We start from the raw sequence: 25,600 nt of genomic DNA on the forward strand, positions 1-25,600 counted from the left end.
TGAGAATACCAACAGCTGAGGCTGGGAACACCAGCCCAGCCTGACTCGGGGCAGCTGGAGGGGCTAAATCCTCCGTGTAGGGTGTAGCAGAGGATGATGGTGTGATGGTGGGAGGTGGGGGTGAGGTTGGTGAAGGGAGGCCAAAAAGATAGCTCCGGGTAAGTTTATAAAAGGCCTCAAGGGCTTCTCTGGTGGCGCAGTGGTTAAGAATCCGCCTGCTAATGCAGGGGACACGGATTCAAGCCCTGGTCCGGGAAGATCCCACATACCACGGAGCAACTAAGCCCGTGCACCACAACTATTGAGCCTGCGCTCTAGAACCCACGAGCCACAACTGCTGAGCCTGTGAGCCACAACTACTGAAGCCCGCGCGCCTAGAGCCCATGCTCCACAATAAGAGAAGCCATTGCAATGAGAAGCCCGTGCACTGCAACAGAGTAGCCTCTGCTCGCCGCAACTAGGGAAAGCCCACGCGCAGAAACGAAGACTGAACGCAGCCAAAAATAAATAAATTTCTCAAAAATAATAATAATTAAATAATAAAAGACCTCAAATGCAGAATCAAGGCACTTGGACTTTTTGCAAACACTACAGAGCCATTTAAAATTGTGAAGACAGGGATTGACTTAAGATCTGTATTTGCAAAAGCTGGAACTGTTAGTGGTGAGGATGGATCAGAACAGAGCAGAGATACAGATGGGAACTAGTGCAGTGCCTGAGGAACCGTGCCTGGGAAGACTTGCAAAGATCCCTGCCACAAATGCAGTGGCTGGGAGATTGTAGGCAGGGAAGGGCTGAAGAGAGACTTGAGATCACATTGCTTCTCATCTCTTAATATTGCTTTCCTCTTTGAGCAAGTTGCTAGGAGGTGAGAGTTGGCCCTTCAGAGCTATGGACACTCTTCAGTGCTCCACCTCCATAGTGGTCAGTGCTTTCCACTCACAGATAATAAGAACATTCATGGAAGTTGAGGGTGGGGAATAGGGCTCTGGGCTGGTGTCTTCACCTTGAAAGCATTAGACTGTCTTGAATTGTGAACTTGGGCTCCAGGGAACTGCCAGCCTCCACGGAGCTTTATCCACCCAAAGAGGAAACTTTTGATGAGTCTGTGCACTTAATCATGGACCTTTCATTTCACAGAATTTACACTCAGATTATCTGACCTCCCTGAAAACTTGAGATAATCATTTTCATCATTAACATTTTAGTAACTCCTCATACTTTTTGAAAAACTTATCAGACTGGTTTTATTGATTTTTATTTTGTTTTTAATTTAACTGGTTTGGAAATTTGTTGTCAGTAAAGCCCCCTGCACTTTCCAAATTGTTATTATTTTGAGATTATTTGAAATCAACATTAGGACAAGGAACATGTCTTTAACTGATTACTTAATTTTTCTCCTTTGAGAGTATTTACCAACTGGAAGAGATGATAGACGATAAAAGAAAAGGAAAGAAGAAAATACTGTACATTTGAAATGCTAATTATTTTGCTTTTCCATTTACAGGCGAGCGATATGTGATGACATTTTTGAACGTGTTAAATTTTGGGGATCAGGGTAAGATGAAATTCTGTATTGTTTTAATTAAAGATGAACTATTAGTAGATACTTTCTCATATTTTTCTCTGCAGTTTGATACATTTAATGAAAAAATGAACCTGCAGGCTATTTTTTACAAAAAGATTATAAGAAATGAATCCTGAAGATTAAAAATTGTAGGTCTTTATAAATATATATTTGACTATCCCCTCTCATTGACATGGGTGGCAAGTTCTCTTTTGAGATTCTCTGCCCTTACCCTGCTTTCTGCAGAGCTCTGGTGCTCATTTTGGGGGCCAGAGTGTGCTAAGGGAAAAGGGAGCTCATTGCAGTCACAAAGATTTGCTCCATGTTTGTGTGGCTAGATAGGTCTTAATATTTTTTTCACATTTATTTTTGAATATAATCCCAAAGTAGTGCAAATAAAAATAGAAAAAAAAAATCAACTTGGCATTAATGACTTTTATAAAAAAATGCTGGTGATGGAAATGTTCTGTATCTTGACTGTATCCATGTCAGTTGTGATATTGTGCTATAGTTTTGCAAGAATATACTGTTTGGGGAACTGGGTAAAGGGTACATGGATCTCTCTTTTATTTCTTACAACTCCAAGTGAATCTATAATTATCTCAAAAAGTTTAATTTAAAAAATTAAATTAGAAAAAATTTTAATGGTGCTATAAAAATTCAAATAGAAAAACCAATACGATTGTTATTTCTTCCTTTTTGTTTTGTAGGCGTGTATGATATAGTGAATAATCTTGGCTCCCTTGTGGCCAGATTAATTTTCCAGCCAATAGAAGAGAGTTTTTATATATTCTTTGCTAAGGTGCTGGAGAGAGAAAAGGATGCTACACTTCAGAAGCAGGTAGTCCTGGTTCTTATGTCACCATCTCCCAAGTGAATTCTCTGTCTATGTGCAGGATAAACAGACAGAAACGTGGAGCTATCTGTTCCCCTCTGTTAGCTCTGAAATTTTCTTCTAGTTTTCATTCTTCTATCACATTCTGAATGATGGCGGGACGCTGAGCTCACTTCTTCTTTCACAGCTTCTCCTTTTTCCCCTGACCAGCCCTTCTTTTTCACCCTTTGTCCTTCTTTGTGACCTTATTCTTGTCCCAGCCCTCTCAGAACTCTCTGCGGCTGTCCCCAGTGCAGCGCAGACCTCCTTCCATGGTCTAGTCTTAGGTGTAAGAATGAGGTTGCCTCCCCCATCCTCAGATTCTCAGGAACAAAAGATGAGCTGAAGGATGCAGAGACGGGGTCAAGGCTAACTGAGGGTGCGGGGAGGAAAGCATGCGGACATTTGGTCTCGCTCACCACACCAGTTGTTTAGCTTCTTAAGGACTGTGACATGCCCAGAGCTCCATTCTGACTCTGAGAATTGAAATACTCCAGCCAGTAAAAACAGAAGAGATTTTAATCCAGGAGTATTTGGTTGTAGAAACTTCCCTTTTCCTAGAACCATTGAAAATGTCTGTCTTAGAATTAGAAGCAAGCTAAGTTGGCCTCTTACATCTCTTAGAAGACATTTTGCAAAATACAGTTTATGCACAGTGTTTCAAAACGAGCTAATCTGGTTCTCAGACTGATTTAGGAATGTTTTCCTAAGTGTAGATTCCAGGAACATCAGGGTTTGGAGTTGTTTGTCAGGAGAAGCACGGTGACAAAGCTAGCTAACAATGTAAAAACTCATCCATTTAAGAATAAATGTCAGAGGGGGAAGTGAGTGTTTCCTAGGCAACGTTTGAGATAGTTGATCCTAAATGAGTTAAAAACTAACCCTCCCCTGCACTGCCTAAGGAGGTACACTTTGTCTTTTTCCCTCCATTTGCTCATTGACATAGAAACAAACCCAGGCTACAGAAAAGCAGTGATGGCCCTCAGCAGTTGAAAGAGTGATCTGTAAAACAGCAAAGGGAGAAAGTCAGATGTGAAGTTTTTCTTTAGCTCATGATTCATCCCACTTCCTTCCCTCTCCCCCGGCCCAAGGAGGATGTTGCTGTGGCCGCCGCGGTTTTGGAGTCCCTGCTAAAGCTGGCCCTGCTCACTGGCCTGACCATCTCTGTTTTCGGCTTTGCCTATTCTCAACTGGCTTTGGACATCTATGGAGGGGCCATGCTTAGCTCAGGATCAGGTATGCACAAGAGGTTTTTCCAGATCTGTTCTAATTTCCAAGCCGAAATATTTAGAAGAGTCTTACAAAATTCAAACACACGACTGACATGTGTGTCAGTGTAGGGAAAATTGCCGGTAGCTGGGGCACCTAAGGTCAAACGAGCTCAGGGTGCAATTAGAGCTTTGGCACCAGGTCGATCAGTCCCGCAAGCTCACTTGGAGCAGTTGTTATGAATCCTTGGCTTTCCTCTCAGCCCTAAAATGTGTTTTGCCGATTGCTTCCCTCTGGGGTAAGCGAGGAAGGAAGAGAGCAGGCTCTGATGAGTCTCCGCTTGGTACTAAACACATCTGCAGATAGTAAATGCCACATAAATCTCACGGCCTGATGGACAAAAGCCTCCGAAGGATAACCCAGAGCCATTTGCAGAGAATGAAATTGATCTCGGCAAATAAAGTGGTATATTTAGTCCAGTGACTCTTGGGTTTTGAAGGAGAAAAGTATTGAATGTGTCTAACTTTGAAACACTTGGTGCCCAGGCCACTGGGCGTCTCACAGCATCGCTGGGCCCTGGGAACTTCACCAGTTTCAAAATGCGCTGGGTCGTGGGGTGGCAATCCATTTGGAGTGTTTCATCTTGGGTTTAGCAAAGATGTTTTTAATTCCTCAGGTCACTAGACAAGAACCCTGAAGACTTCTTTCTGCTGCCCTATCTCAAATGTAAAGGGCCTTCTCCAGTGCCATTTTACAACGTCACTGGCATGTTTTAGTCTCCACTATAATAGGCCCAAACTTTTAGTATTAGGGGAAGAAGGGCCGAGTTTCTGCTTGACAGCAAAGGTTGTTAAGTTTGGAGAAACACCTGCCATGAAACCAATGACGTGGTTTGTGGCTCCCTGGGTCAGGCAACTGCAGGGAGGCCCGCATTAAGAAGCCATTAGCAAGTCAGTGTGCAGAGATCAAGACAGGCTATTTCACAGCAGCTCTGCACCTTTGGAAAGGTAATCACCAAGGAGCAGCCTTTGTAATGCAACCACAGGACAGTGCCACGAGGAAAGGGCCGTCCCATCCATGTAATGTTCACTTGCTGGATTCGTTTATCATAGAAGATATATCAACAAACCATTGTCATTGTGTGGTCCTTTTACTCAAGTGAGATGCTGGTACCAGTCTTGAGAATTTAAAAGGGTCAGTGTTAGTTGATTTCTAAGGTAATAAATTCTATCTCTGATGGTTTATGTCAGAGTCATTAATAATTCTATTTATTTTTTATTTTTTATTAATTTATTATTTTTTATTTTTGGCTGCGTTGGGTCTTCGTTGCTGCACGCAGGCTTTCTCTAGTTGCAGCGTGTGGGGGCTACTCTTCATTGCAGTGCACGGGCTTCTCATTGCAGTGGCTTCTCTTGTTGCGGAGCACGGGCTCTAGGCACGTGGGCTTCAGTAGTTGTGGCTTGAGGGCTCAGTAGTTGTGGCTCACGGTCTCTGGAGCGCAGACTCAGTAGTTGTGGCACATGGACTTTGTTGCTTTGCAGCACATGGGATCTTCCCGGACCAGGGCTTGAACCCGTGTCCCCTGCATTGGCAGGCGGATTCTCAACCACTGCGCCACCAGGGAAGCCCCAGAGTCGTTAATAATTTTAGACTCAAAAAGATATCCCCTCTGTCTCATCTTCAGAAAGAGAAGAGTCTTGAGAGTGGTCTGGTTTCTCAGTCTCTGAGAAGGATGTGTGGTTTGGTGTAGCTGCTGCAGGATCTTTAGGACCCTTGTCGTCTCTTGCCTGGCCCAGGCCTCCATCAGCATCCCTGTCCTGGCAAGGTCTTCTAGCGTTTGTCTCCTCATTGCAACTGCTTCTCATTTTGACCAAACTTCCAGTTCTCTGTGCCTTCTGGGAGGGTCATTTTGTCTCCCCAGGGTACCTGTCGGCTTTCCTTCCCTCGTCTGCACTCCACCCATCTTCTCCTTGCCCTACTCCTGACTCTTCGGACTAGTGCTGCATATCCGAATGCCTTTCCTGTGCCAGAAAACATTAACACTACTGCTCTCTGCCCCACTCCGCCCCCCACCATAGTCTTTTTTGTTCCCTTAAAACTACCTCACAAAACTTGACTTTCTCCAGAAAGTCTTACTGAATCAGAAAAGAATGGGAACCACTTAGTTTTGAAAGTGGACCTTGCAATGCTGCTGTCCTCCGTTGCCCCAGTTGCGTGTTGCTCTTTGTCCTCACCTGTGAAGTGGACTCACCTATGACCTGAAGTGGCCTCTCAAGAGGCCTCTGTGCTGTTGTCTCCAAATGTAGGACTTGGACGCACCACAGGCAGGCTTTCGTGGGGCACTGTGGTTTTGCTTTGCATTACTTGGGCTTAGCCGGTATATAATTAGGAGCTTTGGAAGTGCTCTGAGACTTTTCTCAGAAGTCTTTCTCATACCTAGCTTTTCCATCCTAAAGAAAAATACATTCAGTGAACTTCCCTGAGATTTCTCACATTTATCTCTTAGGTGCTTCTCTCTTGCCCTTTCTTTTACTTTTTTTTGTCTGGAGAAGGAAGGATTTATTATTTGCAGCAAGTAAGGAGAACACTTGCTTTCCCAAAGCAGTGTCTTCTCTTTTATTTTTTAAAATCTTTTTTTCTTCTCAATCCCCTAATATTAGTTTCCTAGGGCTGCGATAACAATGTATCACAAACTGGGTGGCTTAATTTCAACAGAAATTGATTGTCTCACAGTTCTGGAGGGCAGAAGTCTGAAATCCAGGTGTCAGCAGGGCTGTGCTCTCTCTGACATCTCCAGAGTAGGCATCCTTCCTTGCCTCTTCTAGCTAAGGGTGTAGGCCGGCAGTCCTTGGCTTGGAAATGCATTAACTCCTCCTATCACGTGGCTGTCTTCTCCATGTGTGTCTTCACATTGTCTTCCCTCTGTCAGTGTCTGTTTCTGCATCCAAATTTCCCTTTTTTATAAGGACACCAGTCATAATGGATTAGGGCCCACCCTAATGACCTCATTTTAACTTGGTTATCTTTATAAAGACCTATTTCCAAATAGATCACACTCTAATAGATCCAGATCTATTAGACTTCAAATTACTTCAGATTACTTTTGAAGGGGATATATAATTCAAGCCATACTACCACTCACTTCAATCCATAGTTTACGGTTCCATCCACAAATTCCCCAATTCCAACCTCTTTCCCCAAAATTGACTCAAAGCGCTTCTACTTGAATCACCGTTTCATGCAGGAGTTTTGTGTCCTCCACATTGCAAAGCAGCTCACTATCCACCTTCAGATAGACTCACACATGCCGTCAGCTTTCAGTTACCAAGTGAGAGATGCAGGTTATGAGAGGAGCCCCACTCCTCTCTGCCAGAGAGAGGAGGATGGAGAGAAGCAGGAAGCACACTGAGCATAGCCTCGAGCCACCACAGGGCAGAACCTGGTCCCTGCGTTCTTTGCTGGAGTCATCCCACAGCTGGGGTGGGGGCCAGGCTACTTTCTGCAGCGACTTGGGGAATGAAATGCAACAGGATATGGTACAGTGTGTACCCAAGAGAGGGCCATCAGGGCTGCCTTGTTAGTAGTCCTTTTGTCCTTTTTGATGGCCATAAAACTATTTAGGGTCTCCATGATGCAGGGATGTTTCATATTAAGCAGCTTTCATAAACCATGAATAAGTTTCAGATTCTGAGACTCTGGAACTCCCCTCGCCTTTCCCTTTTCTTTTAGCAGTTAAGTTTTTTCTTTTTTTTTTTTTTTTTAAATAAATTTATTATTTATTTATTTATTTTTGGCTGCATTGGGTCTTTGTTGCTGTGTGGGCTTTCTCTAGTTGCAGAGAGTGGGGGCTACTCTTCGTTGTGGTATGCAGGCTTCTCATTGCGGTGGCTTCTCGTTGCGGAGCACAGGTTCTAGGCGTGTGGGCTTCAGTAGTTGTGGCTCGCGGGCTCTAGAGCACAGACTCAATAGTTGTGGCGCACGGGCTTAGTTGCTCCACGGCATGTGGGATCCTCCCGGACCAGGGATCGAACCCGCGTCCCCTGCATTGGCAGGCGGACTCCCAACCGCTGCACCACCAGGGAAGTCCCAAGTTTTTTCTTTTTTGAGGTCTAGTTTACATAAATTAAAATGCTGTCCTTTTTTTTTTTTTTTTTTTTTTTTTGCCGTACGCGGGCCTCTCACTGTTGTGGCCTCTCCCATTGCAGAGCACAGGTTCCGGACGCGCAGGCTCAGCGGCCACAGCTCCCGGGCCCAGCCGCTCCGCGGCATGTGGGATCTTCCCAGACCGAGACACGAACCCGTGTCCTCTGCATCGGCAGGCGGACTCTCAACCACTGCGCCACCAGGGAAGCCCTAAAATGCTGTCCTCTTAAGAGCACAGTTTGGGGGCTTCCCTGGTGGCGCAGTGGTTAAGAATCTGCCTGCCAATGCAAGGGACATAGGTTCGAGCCCTGGTCCGGGAAGATCCCACATACCGTGGAGCAACTAAGCCCATATGCCACACAACTACTGAGCCTGCGCTCTAGAAGCTGCGCACCACAGCTACTGAGCCCACGTGCCACAGCTACTGAAACCCGCGTGCCTAGAGCCTGTGCTCTTTAATAAGAGAAGCCACCGCAATGAGAAGCACGTGCACTGCAACGAAGAGTAGCCCCCGCTCGCCACAACTAGAGAAAGCCTACGTGCAGCAAAGAAGACCCAACGCAGGCAAAAATAAATAAATAAATAAATAATTTTAAAATGCTTTAAAAAAAAAAAAGAGCACAGTTTGATGAGTTTTGACAAATATCTACACCCATGTAACCAACATCCAGATTAAGATACAGAACACTTCTATTACCCCAGAAAGTTCTCTTAGGACCCTTTCCAGTCAACTGCCCCCCTCCAACTCAGAGACAAGCACTGCTCTGATTTCTGTTACCATAGATTAGTATTGCTTTTAAAAAGAATTTCGTATAAATGAAATCATATAGCATGGGCACTTTCATGTTTGGCTTCTTTCGCTCAATATAATGTTTTTGAGATTCATCCATGTTTTTACATGCATCAGTAGTTTTTTTCCTCCTTGATTGCTGAGAAGTATTTCTTTGTGCGGACGGCCCATAGTTTGTTTATCCCTTCTCCTGTCGATGGTCACTTTGGGCTGTTAGGAATAAAACTGCTATGGATGTTTTTGTGAACACATGCATTTGTTTCTGTTGGTTGTACACCTAGGAGTAGAATTGCTGGATCATAGGTTAAGTACATGTTTATTTTATTAGAAACTGCTTGGCTGCCTGTCAGTAATAGCCCTCTTAAAGGAGGGGATCAGGGAATTCCCTCGTGGTCCAGTGGTTAGGACTTGGCACTTTCACTGCTGAGGGCCCAGGTTCAGTCCCTGGTTGGGAACTAATGTCCTGCAAGCTGCGCAGCTTAGCCAGGGGGGGGAAAAAAAAGAGGGGATCAATTTCGTTTTAAGGCTCCCGATTTTTTGTTAGCAGATCTTCCCAAAGCTTGTTAGTTAGCTCTAGAATCACATCACTTTGTTTTAGGAGAAAATAACCTTGCAGGCTCTGATTCTCCCTGAAGAGTTATGGGTGTTCTATCTCTGTAGTTTCCTGCTGCTCCTGAACCCTGGGCTTCTTCAGGGCCTCCTCAACTGAGTTTCTCTCAGCATGCAGGGCCACTAGTGTCCCCAAGTGCTCAAACTAGCAGGCTTCTTCATGCTGATTTAAAAAGTGAGATTTGCTTGCTGGCCAGATAAGCTTTTAGTTGTTAAGCAAGAGATCTGTACATTTATTCCTAATTGTCCTTTTGTTTTTAGCTGTTTATTTTAGTTAGTACTGTAGAATGCTGGGAGTCCTTCCAGATAGTTAAGACCATAGGCTCAAGCATGCTTCTGCCCACTGATGACATCAGCAGGGCTCATGACCCAGCTCTGGTGTTCTCTGACCAACCTGCCAAAGTGAGGGTGCATGTGGGCCTCCCGTTTGGGCTCTGGAGTCTCGGTGGGTTGTTTCCTTACAGGTCCTGTCCTGCTGCGTGCCTATTGTCTTTACGTCCTCCTGCTTGCCATCAATGGAGTGACCGAATGTTTCACATTTGCTGCCATGAGCAAAGAGGAGGTTGACAGGTAGGTAACCTTAAAGATAAACCTCTAATTATGGCCTTCAGCCAAAATGAAGTAACTTCTTTCTTTTCATTCTGAACATGCATTTACAGAAGGCTCTTCTAGAACCAGGAGTGTGGTGCCTTCCTCAGGCACCATTCAGTAAGTCCTCCCCACAGTAGGGCTGGGGGCAGCCACTGCTCCTTGCCTCCCTTTGTGAAGGGAGAAGTCAGGACCCTGAAGGGTTTTGTTAGTCCAGGTTGGCAGAGGCAGGCACCAGACAAGATCCACTCCTCCACTCACCTCCTTGCCCAGTGCTCCGATGGGTTACCAAGGAGCTTCTTCAAGATGCAGATCTATAGAATCTGATTTGTAGGTCTTGCAGAATCTCGGGGATCTGTGACACCTCTCCTCAGAGAAAGGCCCAAGTGCACATACAATTTTTGCCACATTTTTTCCCATCATTGACCCCCAGGTCAGGACCTCTGCCCTGGAATTTCAAGCAGTAGTTTTTAACACTGGTTAAGAGTCACAGTGCCCCATGGAGCTTGTTAGAAATGCAGATTCCTGTCCACCCTACTCCCACCACTCTCTCTCCTACCACGCCTACAGAATCGGCAGGCCCTGAGCATGTGAATGTTTTTTAAAACTCCTCAATGATTCTGACGTGAACTCCTGGTAAGAGCCTCTGACCCACACCTAGGATAATTGATCTCTTGTGTCCCAGATGCCAAAATTAGCAAGGTGGTATCTGAAGACATCACTGCAGAGTGCAGTTGAGAAGGATAAAACTGATATGGACAAAGAAGAGAGACGAAGAAGAAGAGAGAAGGGGTGGGTGTAGGTAATGGGGCGAGTGGCCCTCTTTATCCCTTTGCCCCTTGAGGTCTGGGTCCCTCGGGGGTTTCATGCTGCCTCTGTAGTGCCCTGAGTGCCATTGAAATCCCTCAGAGTCCCAGTGTGGGGGTGGGATGGGAAAAAGGTACTCAGAGAGTTGGCGAACCCTTCCTCTCATTCAGAGCAGCCTCTGTCTGCTTCCCACTGGGGCCTGTCTCACAGAGGCTTGGTGACCTTGTATGCTACACCGTAGTTGAGAACTGGAGTCTAGGGCAGTGGTCCCAGCCCAGACTGCTCAGAAGTTCTGGCCCCCTCCCATACCAGCTGAACTGGAATTTTAGGAACTTAGGCCAAGGAGTCTTTTATTGCTCAGCTCCATGAGGTTGCTGATGATAGATAGCAAAGGCCTTAGGAACTGCTGGCTCAGACCAGCTTTCAGAGTGAAAACTGCATTGAACACTGTGACCCAGTGCATATTTGGGTGTGACTGAAAGGAAGCTTCCATGAAGCAACAAGTACCCCAGTTACGCACAGGACACACTGATGGTTTTTAATTCTGTTCTATTTCATTCTTTAAACTGCCATGTCATGACCCACTAAATTGATTTCCTAGCCTACTTTTAGGTCACAACCCATAGTTTTCAAATGGTGGTCTAGACATGGTTTTTACTTCAGACAGTTAAATTTATAGCTATAAACTGCTTTGAGTCTATCTTTTTTTTTTTTTTTAGTGGATAAAATGTTCTCTAAGTTTAATTTTGAAAGCACTGTGTTTTTACTTGAAAGGTGCTTCTAACATGAAATAATTTAAAAATATAATTTAAAGCATACTAAATGAGGCACTGAGGTGTAGTGGAAAGAGTGCTGGACTAAGAATCTATCTCTTTGAAGGGAATTTTGTTATAACAATTTCAGCATTAGTGTTGAGGGGGAGAATCAACACTAAGCCTGATTAAAACATTAAAAATATATATCTTGCAACAAATCATGAGGGAATATAGACAGTGGCCGGTTGCTTTGGTTTCTCTTACATTGCATTGACCCAAAGAAAGCAACTTTTTAAGTTATTTGTAGTAACGGGATCAGAACAGTATATTAAAATCTGGAAAATTATTTTCATGGTATTAGTAGTCAACATAGAGAAAAGACAGGGCCTTGTTCTCATCTGAAGTAACTCACTTCCCCTAAGAGTAAAATGTGTGTGCCTTTAAGCATGGTCTCCAGGTTTGTATTAAACATAGCAGCCCCCTTTCTGTCTGGGCCCCTGGCCCCAACCCTCAGTCCCGTCTGAACACAGGTAGCACCTGGGCTCATCACAGACCCCAGCAATTTTTCCCTTTCTATGAATTTAGCCAGACATAAAACGATAGTAAGAATTTTTATAGTAGAATTGAGCAGCTTAGTTAAGTGTTATGATTGATTTACCTCCTACATTTCAGATTCTGAATTGAAAAATATATACTGATGAAATCATGGCTTTTAGTTAACTACCTACAGGTTAATCAGTGTTTTTCTAAATAAAAATAGGGGATTTAGTTGGATGTGAAATATTAGAATGTCCATTGAACTGCAAGTTGCTTTTTTGTTAATAACCTCATAATATGTATAGCATAAAATTGATGGCTTTTACATTATGCTCCACTGAAGGATTTGTTGTGTTTTGTTAAGGATATCTCATTTTCTTTTGTCCATTTGACAAATACTTTTTGGGCATCTACTCTCTAACAGGCATTTCTTTAAGCTCCAGGAATTCAGCAATGAACAAAAGAGAAGAAAGAGATCCCTGCTCTCCTGGAGCTGACAGTAGGGAAGGCAGGTAGCAAACAAGTAAATAAGCAAGAAAATATTGTGCTTTGCAGAGAACTAAAACAGGGTTATGTAGTGAGAGTTGGGGCCTTTTTAGATTGGGGGGCCCCTCCAAGGAGGTGGCATTTAGGCTGAGGCCTGAATGACCAAGAAGAGTCTGCTATGCAAAGATGGGGCCGAACCTTCCAGGCAGAGGGGACAGTGGTGCAGAGGCCCAAGGCTGACAGCTCCTTTTTCTGACTTGTTGGCCCTTGAGTGCCCAATGTGGAGTGGGACTCCATAACTGTTGAATGCAGGACGAGTGCACACAAGACTGGCACCATACTTTGCATGGTTGCCAAGGCTACAACGTATAGCTGTGCCTTGATGTTTTCAACCAGCACCCACTGGGGAATGCTTCAGTTGCTGCTGTAGTCATCTATCTTTTGATAAGCCTGATTAAATAACTTCCTGTCTGTGTTAACCAAGCCTTAGAAAATAGTCATTGTCACTGACTAATTTTCCATTGACTCAAAAAGTGGCATTTTAATTTTATCTTTAAAATTCTCATTTTTTCCTGAAGTGGATAATGTCTTTAAGGCTATAGATTTATGAGTTCTGGAAAGTTCAATAGTTTCAGAGCCCTCTTCTAGTTAAAAACAGTGGACTCCGTCATCATCAGCACCTCCCAAATGGCTACGTTAAAGAAGCCACACCATGGAACTTGTCCCTGCTTGAATTAGCATGAATTGCCTACCAGTTTCATTCATTGTTTCCATTCTACTTGGAGCTGGGTGAGGATGACTTTGAAAGTTTGTGAACCTGTGGCCTAAACTCCAAGCATTGGTCTTAATAAACCTTTCTGAGATCGTTTCTGGAATAAAAACTGAACAGATTACACATCTCTGCTTCTTTTTGGAAAAGAGGTCAGAGTACTGGCCCAGCCTCAGTGGCCTGTTATAAAGTTGGCCATTCTGATCATCGATTAGCAGTTAGTGAAGAAACTTCCCCTTTGAAGATGTGGGCTCTTGTAGTTCCATTACTCATTAAAAGAAACTCTCTCAACTGAGAAGCAAATGAATTCCCTCTCTGGAATTCTGGATGAAAGCATACCTCCCCTGTTGGAGTACAGTGTGTGTGTGTGTGTGTGTGTGTGTGTGTGCGCGCACGCGCACACATGTGTGTTCTTGCTATCCTCTCTGATGAATTATATCTCCCATAGCACCTTGGGCTTGATCAGCCCAAGGACCAGAATCTGGGCATTTGGAGGCCACAGTGGCTTTCTTACCACCCCTCCCTTCTGTACAGAATCCGAGTGGTGGCCTCTGAGGTTTCCTAACCCAGCTGACACAGCTTGGGGATCTAAGGAGTTTGGTTCCCTCAACAACTACACACTTAGAATGCCGGCTGTGTGCTAGGCAGAAATGAGATGCTGGAGAATTTTGTTCATGGATGTACCACAAGCCTTTTGGAAGACTGTGGCAGCTATTTTATCTCTGCTGAGACTCAGTTGAGAACTGAAAACTGGAGATAACTAAGTGACGTGCTGCTCTGGAATCATAGAAGTGAAAGGAGCAGTATAATCCCTCAAGTCACAGAACCCACAGAGCTCTGGAGACGTAGAGAGCAGAGCAGGGATGTGTAAGAGTCTGGGAAACCCTGAAGGTGGTCCAGGCCTTGCTCCCTGTTTCCATTTCATTATGGAAGCTGGTCACTTGCTTTGAGTGAGATCCACTGGCCAAGGTTATGGGGCTTCTGCGTTTTGCAAGGGAAGCGGTATGAGGTGCTAAAGTTTAGGGGCGAGGGGTCAGGTTGGGGTGTAGGCTCATTCCTTAGGCAGATTATTTAGCCTCCCTCTGCCTGGTTTCCTCGTCCATAAAACGGATCCAAGCTCCACAGGGAAAGGGCCGTGTGTTCATCCACCAGTGCATCCCCAGCACCCCTCACAGTACCTGTCAGAGTGCCTGTTCACATGTAATTGTTACCCGTGTCATATTGTTGTGTCTCACATTAAAGACAGGCTGAAAAGGATTTTTATGTGTTTTGATCACAGTGTCACTTAAACTAACCAGTTATTATCCTTAAACACCATAAATATGTTGAGTTGTTCATTTTCTTACTCTTCTATTCAGGGGTGAAAGGGACAGTGACATTTCCATGTTGTCCACTTAGCATTCGATGTTGTGAAAATCAGCTGGATCGCGGGAACTTGAAGGTGCTTTCTGTGAATTCATGTTCACAGCCACTTTCTTTGCAGCAGCCCTGCCTTGGGACCAGGTACCCACTGCCCTGCATTGCTTGCCTCCCTCTTCCCAGGTACAATTTCACAATGCTGGGCCTCTCATCTTCGTTCCTGCTGTTATCCTATCTCCTGACCCATTGGTGTGGCAGCGTGGGCTTCATCTTGGCCAATTGCTTCAACATGGGCATTCGGATCACACAGAGCCTTTGCTTCATCCACCGCTACTACCGGAAGAGTCCCCACAAGCCCCTGGCTGGCCTGTTCCTGTCACCAGTCCTCCTCGGGGCATTTGCCCTCAGTGGTGGCATTACTGCTGTTTCCGAGGTGAGGCGCCCTGCAGCCTTCACACCACATGATTTTGCAGCATGTCCACTGTCCCTCGTTCCAGGCATCCCGTTCCTGCTCTGCCTGACCCAGCTGGACAAGTACTTGCTTCCTCTTACCCCTTCCCCTAAGCTTCTGGGACAGCATCTTATGATAGAAATGACTGATCAGTGGTACCCGTGGGAACAGAGTAAGACCCTAGTACATAGCTGTCATGCCTTTACCTGACTGGAAGCTGGAGCAGTAGGGCCTCCACTCCCCGTGGCTTGCCCCAGAGAAAGGAGGTACAGCTGGGGGCCCGGGGCAGTGACAGTGGTTTCTTTCTGCAGGTGTTCCTCTGCTGTGAGCGGGGCTGGCCAGCCATGCTGGTGCACGTCGCTGTGGGGGCCCTCTGTTTGGGAGTGACTCTTGGGACAGCATTCCTCACAGAGACCAAGCTGATCCACTTTCTTAGGACTCAGTTGGGTGTGTCCAGACTCACTGACAAAACGACGTGACCTCGCGGAAGCCCTGTGGCACCTGGACCAGCTGTGGGGCAGTTTTATGGTGGAACATGTTTTTTATGCAGAAGAGCCAAGTTAGGGGTCTGTAGTGGAGTGAGACCAACACACAGGTGAGTCATCGGAGCGAACCACCAGACCAAACCCTTAGTATCCGTTTGAGATTTCAGACAGCAAGGAGGAGTTCCATTTTTAAGGGAAGACCAAAAAGCTTTTAAAATAGATGCAATTATTTTTTTCACCATTTTGTTATAATCAGCATTTTTCTTTTTGAATAATGTGTTAATTCTTTTTGGTGGTGATTGACCTTCAGAACTACATGTTCCAACAAACTCTATCTTGGATGATAATAGTTAATAATCTTCTGGCCCAGAAGGAGAGATGTAGCCACTTTACCCTCCACAGGAATATTTAACATATTCCATAAAAGCCAGAAGGAGACTTGATGTTATGTGATATTGTGCACCAAACAAGAACAAGTTGGCCCTGGAGTTGTGGCTTTCCCCACGTCAACACTGTGGCCTGGTTGTTTAGCGAAGGAGAAATATTGCTCAACGAGAAATCTAAGAAATGAAGACACAGTCTTTCAGATCACATTTCCCACAGTTAGCCAGGCAGAGTCACGTCTCTCCCCTTCATGGCTGTCCCCCACTCCCACCCCCACCCCCAGGCCAGCACATGTCTTCCCATAGCAAGGGCAAGCCGGCTCACGACCTCTGGCCTGGCCACTTGAGAGAGGAGGGCTTTGAAGGACACTGTGATCCTTCGTGAGCTACTCTGAAGGGAACACCACTTTGCAGTTGGCTGTAACTTCTCATGAGGAGATTGCACAGATGACAACTAAAGTTGAATAGAGGTGTCTTTTTTTCCATCAGAATGAAATAGGGTAAATTCTATATGGCATGTGTCACTGAATCACACCCTTCTCCCGCTGACCTGTTACTTCCAGCACTGGTCAGTACACCGGAATTCCAGCCCCAGGACAAGACTGGCAGGCCTGCAGATCTGGTCCTTCAGGCTACAGTGTGAGCCCAGGCTAAGGCTTGCCTCCCTGCCCTGCACCCAGCAGGTGCTGTTCTCAGGCAGCAAAGCATTCTTCTTCTTTCATTAATGTGTTACTATATTAACTGATGTAATGTATTAATTAATTAGATGTGATTGACCTTCGGAGCTACATGCACAGACTATATCTTGGGTGGTAATAGCTAGTAATCATCTAGCCCCGACGTCCCCAAACTTTCTATGTTTACACCCAGAGAGCAGGATAGCTTGTATCAGATGGCAGTTTGGCTGAAATGCACACATTTAAATCCACTGGCCTAGAGCCAAAGCCAAGAGGCCAAGGATAAAGACCCACCCAGTGCACCAAGACTAGGACCCAGTCACCTGGACACCTTTCTATCTATTCAAGGAGAGAATGCTTCGTATTAATTGCAGGGAAAGTAGCTAAATGCAAGGTGTCACTGAACAATCAGAGGCCCTCCAGAATCATGGGCTTGGTCATGTTTTGTAAGGCAGGGTCAGCCTACCTCAGAAGAACTGATTGCCCCGTGGGGTAGGGTGGGTGGCACACACAGAAGGCAGCCCCCCACCCCCAAGTACTTTTTTTTTTTTTTTAATAAATTTATTTATTTATTTTTGGCTGAGTTGGGTCTTTGTTGCTGCGCATAGGCTTTCTCTAGTTGTGGCAAACGGGAGCTACTCTTTGTTGCGGTGTGCAGGCTTCTCATTGTGGTGGCTTCTCTTGTTGCGGAGCACGGGCTCTAGGCACACGGGCTTCAGTAGCTGTGGCACGTGGGCTTAGTAGTTGTGGCACACAGGCTCTAGAGTGCATGCTCCGTAGTTGTGGTGCACGGGCTTAGTTGTTCCGCGGCATGTGTGATCTTCCCGGACCAGGGCTCGAACCCATGTCCCCTGCATTGGCAGGCGGATTCTTAACCACTGCGCCATCAGGAAAGGCCCCCCAAGTACTTTTTTTGTCTTTTGAATGCACAGAAATGGGCCTCCAGCCCTCACAAGTTCCTTCTCTGCTGCCGTTGACCACCCCTCTCTCCCCTAGAACCCTGTCACCCAACCCCTGCCCACTTGACCCCAGACTCAAAGTGTGGTCCTCGCACTACCTGCCTCAGAATCACCTGGATTGCAAGTTAGAAATGTAGGTTTCCAGGATCCATTCCAGACCTTTTGCCTCTGCATCTCTGGGGCAGGACTTTGGGACCAGCTTTTTCGGCAAACAGGTTGGCACACCCCATTATCCTCACCGGCGGCAGTGCCTAGGGCCAGTCATGCTCGTGTTCACAGTGTCCATTCCCAGCTCCAGGAAGACAGCTGCCATTGTCTGAGCAGCAATGCTGACGCCCCACCTCCTCGGGAGCAGGAACACCACGGCTCCCACTCTGTTCTCCAGCTTGGGAAGTCTCTGTGTCTGACAGCAAGGGCTCACGCTCATCTCGTCGCCATGCAGCCGGGCTCTGCTATCAGCACAGGGCTGCCGCAGTCAGGGCCAGCGCCTTTTGAGAGATGGCCAGCTGGGACAGCCACCAGGGGCTGCTTCCTGTGGCCTGCTTCCCCGTTTATAGAAAGAGGAGTCCCCATGGCCCAGGGTTTTGGGAAGCGGGTGTTGTCCCATTACTAACACCTGCTTCCCGGGCTCCAGCACTTGGACAGCAGGCCCTGTGCAGCCCATGGCTTCTGGCTCTGTCCCCGCTGCTCCCTGGAGCACAGCTGGGCCCAACCACTCGCTCTGGGGCTTTCCCCCGTCTCCCTAGAGCCACACCTGTGCCTCAGGGTGCTTGCATACATGGGTGCTGAGCTGCCCCACGTTACCCAAGAAGGGTTTTTGGGGGGAATCACACTTGAGGCTTTAAGTGCCACTCAAAATATAGTGAGGCTACTTTTCCCATGGAAACAAGTCTCTAAAGCACATCCATTTATGAAACGAAGAAGCTTTTGTTGGTGAGGATAACAGCATTTCTTCTTTCTGTGCTGCTCTGGCCACGTGTGTGTTGGTGTCTTCAGGTTTGGCCTGTCAGGTCCCTCCGTGAGGGGATGCTGCTGTGCTACTTAACGCTTCCTCAGCTGTGACTTCTGGCTCAGGAGATGCTGTATACTCTGCCCCACTCCCTGCCACTTACCACCTAATTCACCAGGGCATCTCCTCCCTCCTGTCTGTTTTTAAAACCATGTATTCATATTGCTAGTTTCATGTCAATTTCCCCATTTTAAAATGAATAAATTATTTTCTTCACATCTCTGTGAAGATGTTTCATACTACTTCTCCTTGCAAAAAAGAAACAAAAACTCTTAAATTTCAAAAGGAAAGTGGGCAAGTACCTTGAGTATGTGAATCGTTTTTATTCCTCATCAGAACAGTTTTCCCTACGTTGACGTTACTGGACCATGATTCTGACTTTGAAAGAGAGGCTGGATTCCTGGCCCCTGCGATGGAGCTTTCTGTGTCCCAGACTGACAGGCCTGGCAGTTTATTCACTGCCTTTCCCTTCTGCCCAAAGTAGTGCTCCCCATTGTTGATAGCACTTTTCTCTTTCCTATCTTCTCTGTCTGGCCTGTCCTTGTCTTGGTCATGTTTTTTAAATATGCAGCCATTTTTGGCAGGTCAGAACTAATATCAGGGCAGGGTGGACAAGTGTGTGATTTTAGGCCTGTGGTTTTTAGGGAGTCCAGGGTACCCCTTCACCTTTATATCTTCCTCATTCGGTTGCTTGACTCGTGTATTTTATTTGGAAATGAGACTTCTGAGCCAATCACATGCAGGTGGAAAGTGATTTGTTTTACTGCTATTTACCTGAGTGAATGTCCTTAATGTTGTAAATATTTTATTGATATTTGTTAATTTCTTTTTTTTTAAACAGGGTTTTTAATTTTTATTTATTTTTGGCTGCGTTGGGTCTTCGTTGTTGCATGCAGGATTTCTCTAGTTGAGGTGAGCGGGGGCTACTCTTCATTGCGGTGCATGGGATTCTCATTGCGGTGTCTTCTCTTGTTGTGCAGCACAGGCTCTAGGTGCGAGGGCTTCAGTATTTGTGGTGCGCAGGCTCAGTAGTTGTGGCTCACGGCTCTAGAGCGTGGGCTCAGTAGTTGTGGCACATGGGCTTAGTTGCTCCGCGGCATGTGGGATCTTCCCAGGCCAGGGCTCGAACCCGTGTCCCCTGCATTGGCAGGCTGATTCTTAACCAGTGTACCACCAGGGAAGCCCAAATTTCTTTTTTTAAAAAATTCTATTTTATTTTACTTTATTTTATTTATTTATTTTTGGCCATGCTGTACGGCGTGTGGGATCATAGTTCCCCAACCAGGGATGAAACCCACGCCCCCTGCAGTGGAAGCACAGAGTCTTAACCACTGGGCCACTGGGGAAGTCCCTAATTAACTTTCAAGGGTAGCAAGAAAGGTGTTTTATTTGAAGAGTTTGGGGGGAAAGGAAGACTCATTGATTTGCATCATCAGTCCGACCCCAATTACTGTGGCAGAATTAGTCCCCCCACTTAGTGTCATTCCTTCTTAACCAGAACCATCTGGGTGTATCAGAGTGAAATAGGGAAAATGGGCTCCTAATGTAGTTCAGCCTCCTTTAGGGGCCTAATGAAGGAAGTCTTATAAATACTTCTTAATTATCCTCCAGATTAATTAGCCGAAGTTGCTAGGTGCCCCTGTCCCAAAGTGCAGTCAACTCTTGGTCTGTCAGCTTCTCCATCATTCTGGGATAGTATGGCTTAGACGGCAAGTGCTAGAGGTGAGCTGTAGGGAGTTAGGTCTTTCCCTTCACGAACGGGGTCCTCACCAGAGTAGGTGCACCCAGAACCCTGTCAAGGCTGCAGCACGCTCATGGAAACCCCTCCCCATGGCTTGTCAAAGCTGTTACAGTACACCCTGTCCCACACTGAGCATAACAGGTATGTAAGTATGCAGGAGTTGTGGTTGGCTAACTCTCCTGGTGATATGTGCTATAGACATTTGAACATCAGCTTTGAAGCTTTATGTTTGGATCCAGTAAATTTTTTTCCATCTCAGTCATTTCTGTAGGTTCCTGAAGAGTTGAAGGGCCCTGGATTCTGCGCCTATGAGACTGAATGAACAAAGGGCCCCAGGGGGCTTTAGAAGGAGGAGAGGGGGTGCCTGGACGGCTACCTCACCATGAGGCTAGCAGGTGCTGGGTGCTGGGGCAGCTCCTGGTTTCTGTGCTCCTCCTGGCTTCACACTGGGGTGATACCCACCTGTCCTGGGGCCCAGACGGTGGGCAGTCAGGCTGGTGGGCAATGAGAGGAGGAGTTCCCAGAAATAGGTGCTGCTCTCGGGTAGAGGTCCACGTTCTTCCAATGATGAGACAGTCTCTTTCTTTCTTTTTTTAATATTTATTTATTTATTTGGTTGCACTGGGTCTTACTTGCGGCTCACAGGCTCCTTAGTTGCGGCTTACTGGCTCCTTAGTTGTGGCATGTGAACTCTTAGTTGGAACATGCATGTGGGATCTAGTTCCCTGATCAGGGATCGAACCCAGGCCCCCTGCATTGGGAGCATGGAGTCTTAACCACTGCGCCACCAGGGAGGTCCTGAGACAGTCTCTTTCACCACCTTTTATCTCTTGCCTGCAGTCTCTCCTCTCGGGTTTAAGCTCTGTTCTGTACACAAAGCCCCTGAGGAGAAATGGAACTGGCCCAGGCTAGCTACTGTGGGCCATGGGTCATAAGGGAGCCAGTGGATGGGCCACCCTCGGGGCAGATGAGTGCCCAGTTCAGTCAGCTCTCACTGGGCAGGGGCTGGGCCAGGTGGCATAGTTCATCCGGAGTTGCCCCTTCAGCCTCAGAGGAGCTGCCCAAGGGCCTGTGATGTAACAACCGACTTGTGAGGGAATGTTCTAGTCCACCATTTACTTGTCTCATTACCTCCCTCCATCCAAAAATGTGTCCCTGTTGGCTCTACTGTCACAGTGCTGCCCTGGTCTGACCAAAGCACTTGGCAGAGGCCACCTGGGTTCAGAGTGCTCAGTGGGAAGGGGACCTGGAAACCTGGCAACTCTCAGTCCTTTAATCTCATCCGCATCACAAACTGGGGCCTTGGAACGGGGCTCTGATGCTGTCAGCGCAGGAAACAGTGACTAATTAAGACACGACTGCATTAGTCACGTTGGAGGTGACAATGAGCAGCATGTTTCTGGTTCGTGTCTGAGAGATCCTGACACACTTTTCAATTATGTGGAACTAATAGTGTGCGGCTTCCATGCAGCCGTGTCAGGCGGGAGAGAAAGGGAGTCTGAAATGAAAGCCTGACTCACTGTGGCTCTTCATTCACTTCTCTGCACTGCTTTTTGAAAATCACAAAAATTGACACCAGGGAGCGTGGCATCAGGGGGACCAGAGGACATCTTTCAGAAGGAGAGTTATGAGACAACTCTGGGTGACACAGGAGCCTCGGTCCTTTCGGGAGGTGTGTGTTGTGAACCCCAGCGTTGACTAGCCCCAGCTTCCCCTGGGCTCAGGGCACACTCTCGTCCAGCCCTCATCAGGGACTGGCACGGCCAGGCAGGGAGAACCACGAGGACCCAGGAGAACCAAAACCCTTAGCCGCGAGGGAAACGGGAATGTTTTCCCCCACACGTAATCCCAACCAAACTAGGGAATGTTGCTAAAATAGCTTTCCTTTTTGTTTCCCCCAGGGCATTAACACAACAGTTTTATGAACAAACCAGATTAGCACAGCGCATTTTTATGTTCTTGAGCTAGAGCTGGAGATTCCTTTCTTCCTCATGTGGCTTGTGAAATCCCTAAGTGGCATCTTTCCAATGACAAGAGGATGTTCTTGCAGGTGTGCAGATGTCCAGCTCTGGGGGGCAATAGAAGTGATAGAGCTACTTGCATTTTTTTTCTTTTTTCTTTAGTAAGTGGGAGTGACATCATGCGGGGCTGATGGCAAGATGCCCAAGCGCACTGGCCACTCATCCTCGGCTCTTTTCAACTGTCCCTGCAGCAACCCTACAAACACATGGCTGAGAGCCAGGCTCTGGGGGGAAGAACCCAGAGGTGTCCTGCCCACGGCGTTCCTTCCATGTGCACCACCACCAGGGAAGTCCGCTTGTGTCCATGTCTGCCTTCTGAAGTACACGAACAGAGTTTTGCTTTCTAAGCGGCCCATGGTGTCACATACATGGTTATACTCCAGCCTGGCTGCCCTTTTCTAACTCAATGGGTGACCTTGAACAAGCCTCCCTCACTCTACCAACTGTGGCGCACTGAGCACATGTCAGGTACCATCTACCTTTGGGCTCCGTTCCTCCCTCGGGTTAACAAGGGCTGGATCTGAGCTGTAGGGATAACATTGAGCCTGAGGAGATGGACGGGCCGTCCAGCTGCAACTCCAACTGAAGCAGCACCCTTTTTATCTGTTTTGAAAATTAGGGGTTAGTCTAAGAATTTGCTTGAAAAAAAGGTTCTTTTTGTTAAAAACAAAAACAAAAAAACCCAGCAAGTTTGAAATCCACGATTTTGAATGTTTTAAACCTCCTTGCTGACCTTCCATGACTTTTTCTCCCACAATTCCTCTCCCACCTCAGTCTTTATCTCATCTTAAAGAATTTAAGGTAATTGTTTTGCATAGGCATTAGCATGCATAAGAAGTATTTGGGGGCTTCCATGGTGGCGCAGTGGTTGAGAGTCCGCCTGCCGATGCAGGGGACTCGGGTTCGTGCCCCGGTCCGGGAGGATCCCACGTGCCGCGGAGCGGCTGGGCCCGTGAACCATGGCCGCTGAGGCTGCGCGTCCGGAGCCTGTGCTCCGCGATGGGAGAGGCCACAACAGTGAGAGGCCCGCTTACCGAAAAAAAAAAAAAAGTATTTGGGAGAAACAAATCTGGCCAAAAATTATGTTGCGTTACAAAGAAAAAGTTGTCTGTATCCCATGGTCCCCTGTCTGTTGGTGGCCTTGACCCCAGGTGACACCACCAAGGAGTGGGAAGGCAGCTAACTTTGGCCACTCCATCACTTTGTAATCATAGGCAGGAGGTCTTGCCTCTCTGTGCCTCAGTTTCCTCATCTGTCAGTAGCCCACCTTGCACAGCCCAGGGAGGATGGAAGGAGAACAGAGGTAGGACAGGCAAATGCAGCTCTGAAAGCCTTGGAGAAAACAACCCATAGCAAGACTCCCTACATGTCCTGTGTATGCACCTCCCTGCCCGCTTTTTCTTCTGCTCCTCACCCTCGGCCAGTCCTCTCCTGATGCTGTCCACCCCACCCCCTCCCCAGCCCAAGCTCTGTTCTCCCCACCCTCGCTCCTATTAACCCACTCAAGGCCTGTTTACGGCTGGACCAGCAAAGGAGCGAGAAGTGAGGACACTACAAATAATGGAGATTTAACCACTTTTCTTTAGCCCTGTCACCCCCAGAAGGCACTAAACCCCAGCACCACCTGCTATCCAGCCTCCAACCTCTCACCTCTCCACCCCCTGGGCCCTTGCCCCTGTCAGGTTCAGTTGCTCATGCTCTTGACCCCATCACACTCCTTTCCCTTTCTTCCAATAGCCCTATTTTCCTTCTCCCTTGAGAATTAGGAAGGCAGGTTGTGTGTGGGTTCCAGAGAGGGTCTTGGAGGCAGACCCATCCCCACTTCAACCTTGAGCAAGGTAGTTAATCTCATTGAGCCTCAGTTTATGCATCTAAAACTGGGCATTAGAGCAATTGCCTCATAGGATGTGGCAAGGATTCCATGAGAGGATGGAGGGGCACTGAGCAGGGGGTGCCCTGCACCAGCCTGTTTGCTCTGTGAGTGGAATTATAAATCTGCTGAACAGAGAGGAACTGTGGACCCTGGGAACATTTGTTTCACGCCTACCTGCTCCCTCCTTCCCAGCTAAACCCAGTCCACAAACATGCATGTGATTGAGTCTTTTTCCCTTCAGTGGCAACATTTCTTTCCCCTTTTCTTGGAGGCAGCGCTGCAGGTGAAGAGGAAACGAAAGATCCTTCTCAGCCCAGCTTGCCCGGAGGAGCTTAGAAAGTGAGGACATGGGTAACGGAGACTGCCGGAGGCCTTCTGACTCTTGGCCAACTCAGGTAGGCAAGCCTGGGGAAGCAAAGCCACAGCTTCCAGGGAGAGCCAGCAAATGACCTCTTTCAGGCTCAGCCTGAGTGGCCCCCCCAGAGCAAGAGGGGATGCTTCCAAAGCTTGTTAAATGATTTTCAGCAATTTCAGAAATTACCTCAACTGGTAGTTTAAATTTCCCTGTAGCCTTAGATTAAAGCAGAAAGAAAAAAGGTGACAGAAGAGAATGTGGCTTTGTCCAAGGAGGGCCAGCTGCTGTCGGCAGCTTCTGAAGAAAATGGAAGGGTCTGCGTTGGTCCCGCCATGTGGGTGGGCAGCCATGGGCACTGGCTCCCCTGACCTCAGCTTTAGGCCTGGGCCATGGTGGCTGTGAGGACACTCCCGAAACTCCCCCCGCCGCCAGCCTCGATCTCCAGTTTCCCAGTGTCCTCACCTTGAACCCACTCATCAAAGCTGATCTGAAACTTGTTGAGTTCTTCCTCCTCACCCTAAAAAAGACAACAAAAAACAACCATTGCCTCTGCCATCAGCCTCTCAGACTTAACCTCTATAAACTTCTATTTCGTTTGTTGTTTTTCCTTCTCTGGACTGGGATAAAGGATGCCAGGTTCAGACCAACCAGCTTTCCCCTTCCAGAAGCAGCTGGGAGGAAGAGAAAGGCCAGAACTTAGGGTGCCCAGAGGGCTCTGTCTTGAGTGCTACTATTAAGGTGGGATTTTCCTAAGAAGGGAAGCGTGTTCTGCCCACAGTTGGGACTCAAGGAGAGCAGGGAGACACCAGGCACGTCTGGGTCTGGCACCGCTCCTTGGGGGAGGAGTAAGGCTGTTGGCCTTTGGGGTCTGCGTGGTGGGGGTCCGTCAGGCCTGCCTCTTGCTCCTCCTCCTCCTCCTGCTCTCTTCAAAAGCCTGTGACCTGGGTGTGCCACAGAGCCCGGTGCTCCAGGCCTCCCCACTCCCATCAGCTTCTGTGGGCCTCTCCCCCAACTCTGCAAGCTTTCTGGTTGTCTTCGCAGCTTGGGAGATGATGTTTTGGCTCCAGGGACCAACTGTTGATACAGATAATCAACAGAGCCAGGGAGCCTGAAAATCACGCTCTAATTCCAGGCCTGCCGCTGTCCGTTCATA

The 25,600-nt window shown here is 47.2% G+C and overlaps 1 protein-coding gene across 9 annotated transcripts in view; it reads left to right on the plus strand.

Annotated features, from left to right (window-relative positions):
* RFT1 (RFT1 homolog) overlaps positions 1-24,486 on the plus strand; it is a 45,514-nt gene extending 21,028 nt beyond the window's left edge. For 2 of the 9 annotated variants that reach the window (XM_060161596.1, XM_060161595.1), the window contains 6 exons: positions 1,508-1,558; positions 2,278-2,408; positions 3,533-3,677; positions 9,657-9,762; positions 14,677-14,926; positions 15,256-15,670. In XM_060161596.1, coding sequence (XP_060017579.1) covers positions 1,508-1,558; positions 2,278-2,408; positions 3,533-3,677; positions 9,657-9,762; positions 14,677-14,926; positions 15,256-15,423 — 851 coding nt within the window. In that variant the 3' untranslated portion in view covers positions 15,424-15,670. Of the gene's footprint in view, positions 1-1,507; positions 1,559-2,277; positions 2,409-3,532; positions 3,678-9,656; positions 9,763-14,676; positions 14,927-15,255; positions 15,671-16,301; positions 16,930-19,298; positions 19,370-22,099; positions 22,249-22,321; positions 22,688-24,363 lie in introns of those variants that run through there. The other 7 variants (XR_009542763.1, XR_009542762.1, XR_009542767.1 and 4 more) reach the window with 7 other exon arrangements.
* Positions 24,487-25,600: the final 1,114 nt, after the last annotated feature.

The sequence above is a fragment of the Lagenorhynchus albirostris genome, chromosome 10 (assembly GCF_949774975.1).
Source record: "Lagenorhynchus albirostris chromosome 10, mLagAlb1.1, whole genome shotgun sequence".
Lineage (NCBI taxonomy): Eukaryota > Metazoa > Chordata > Mammalia > Artiodactyla > Delphinidae > Lagenorhynchus > Lagenorhynchus albirostris.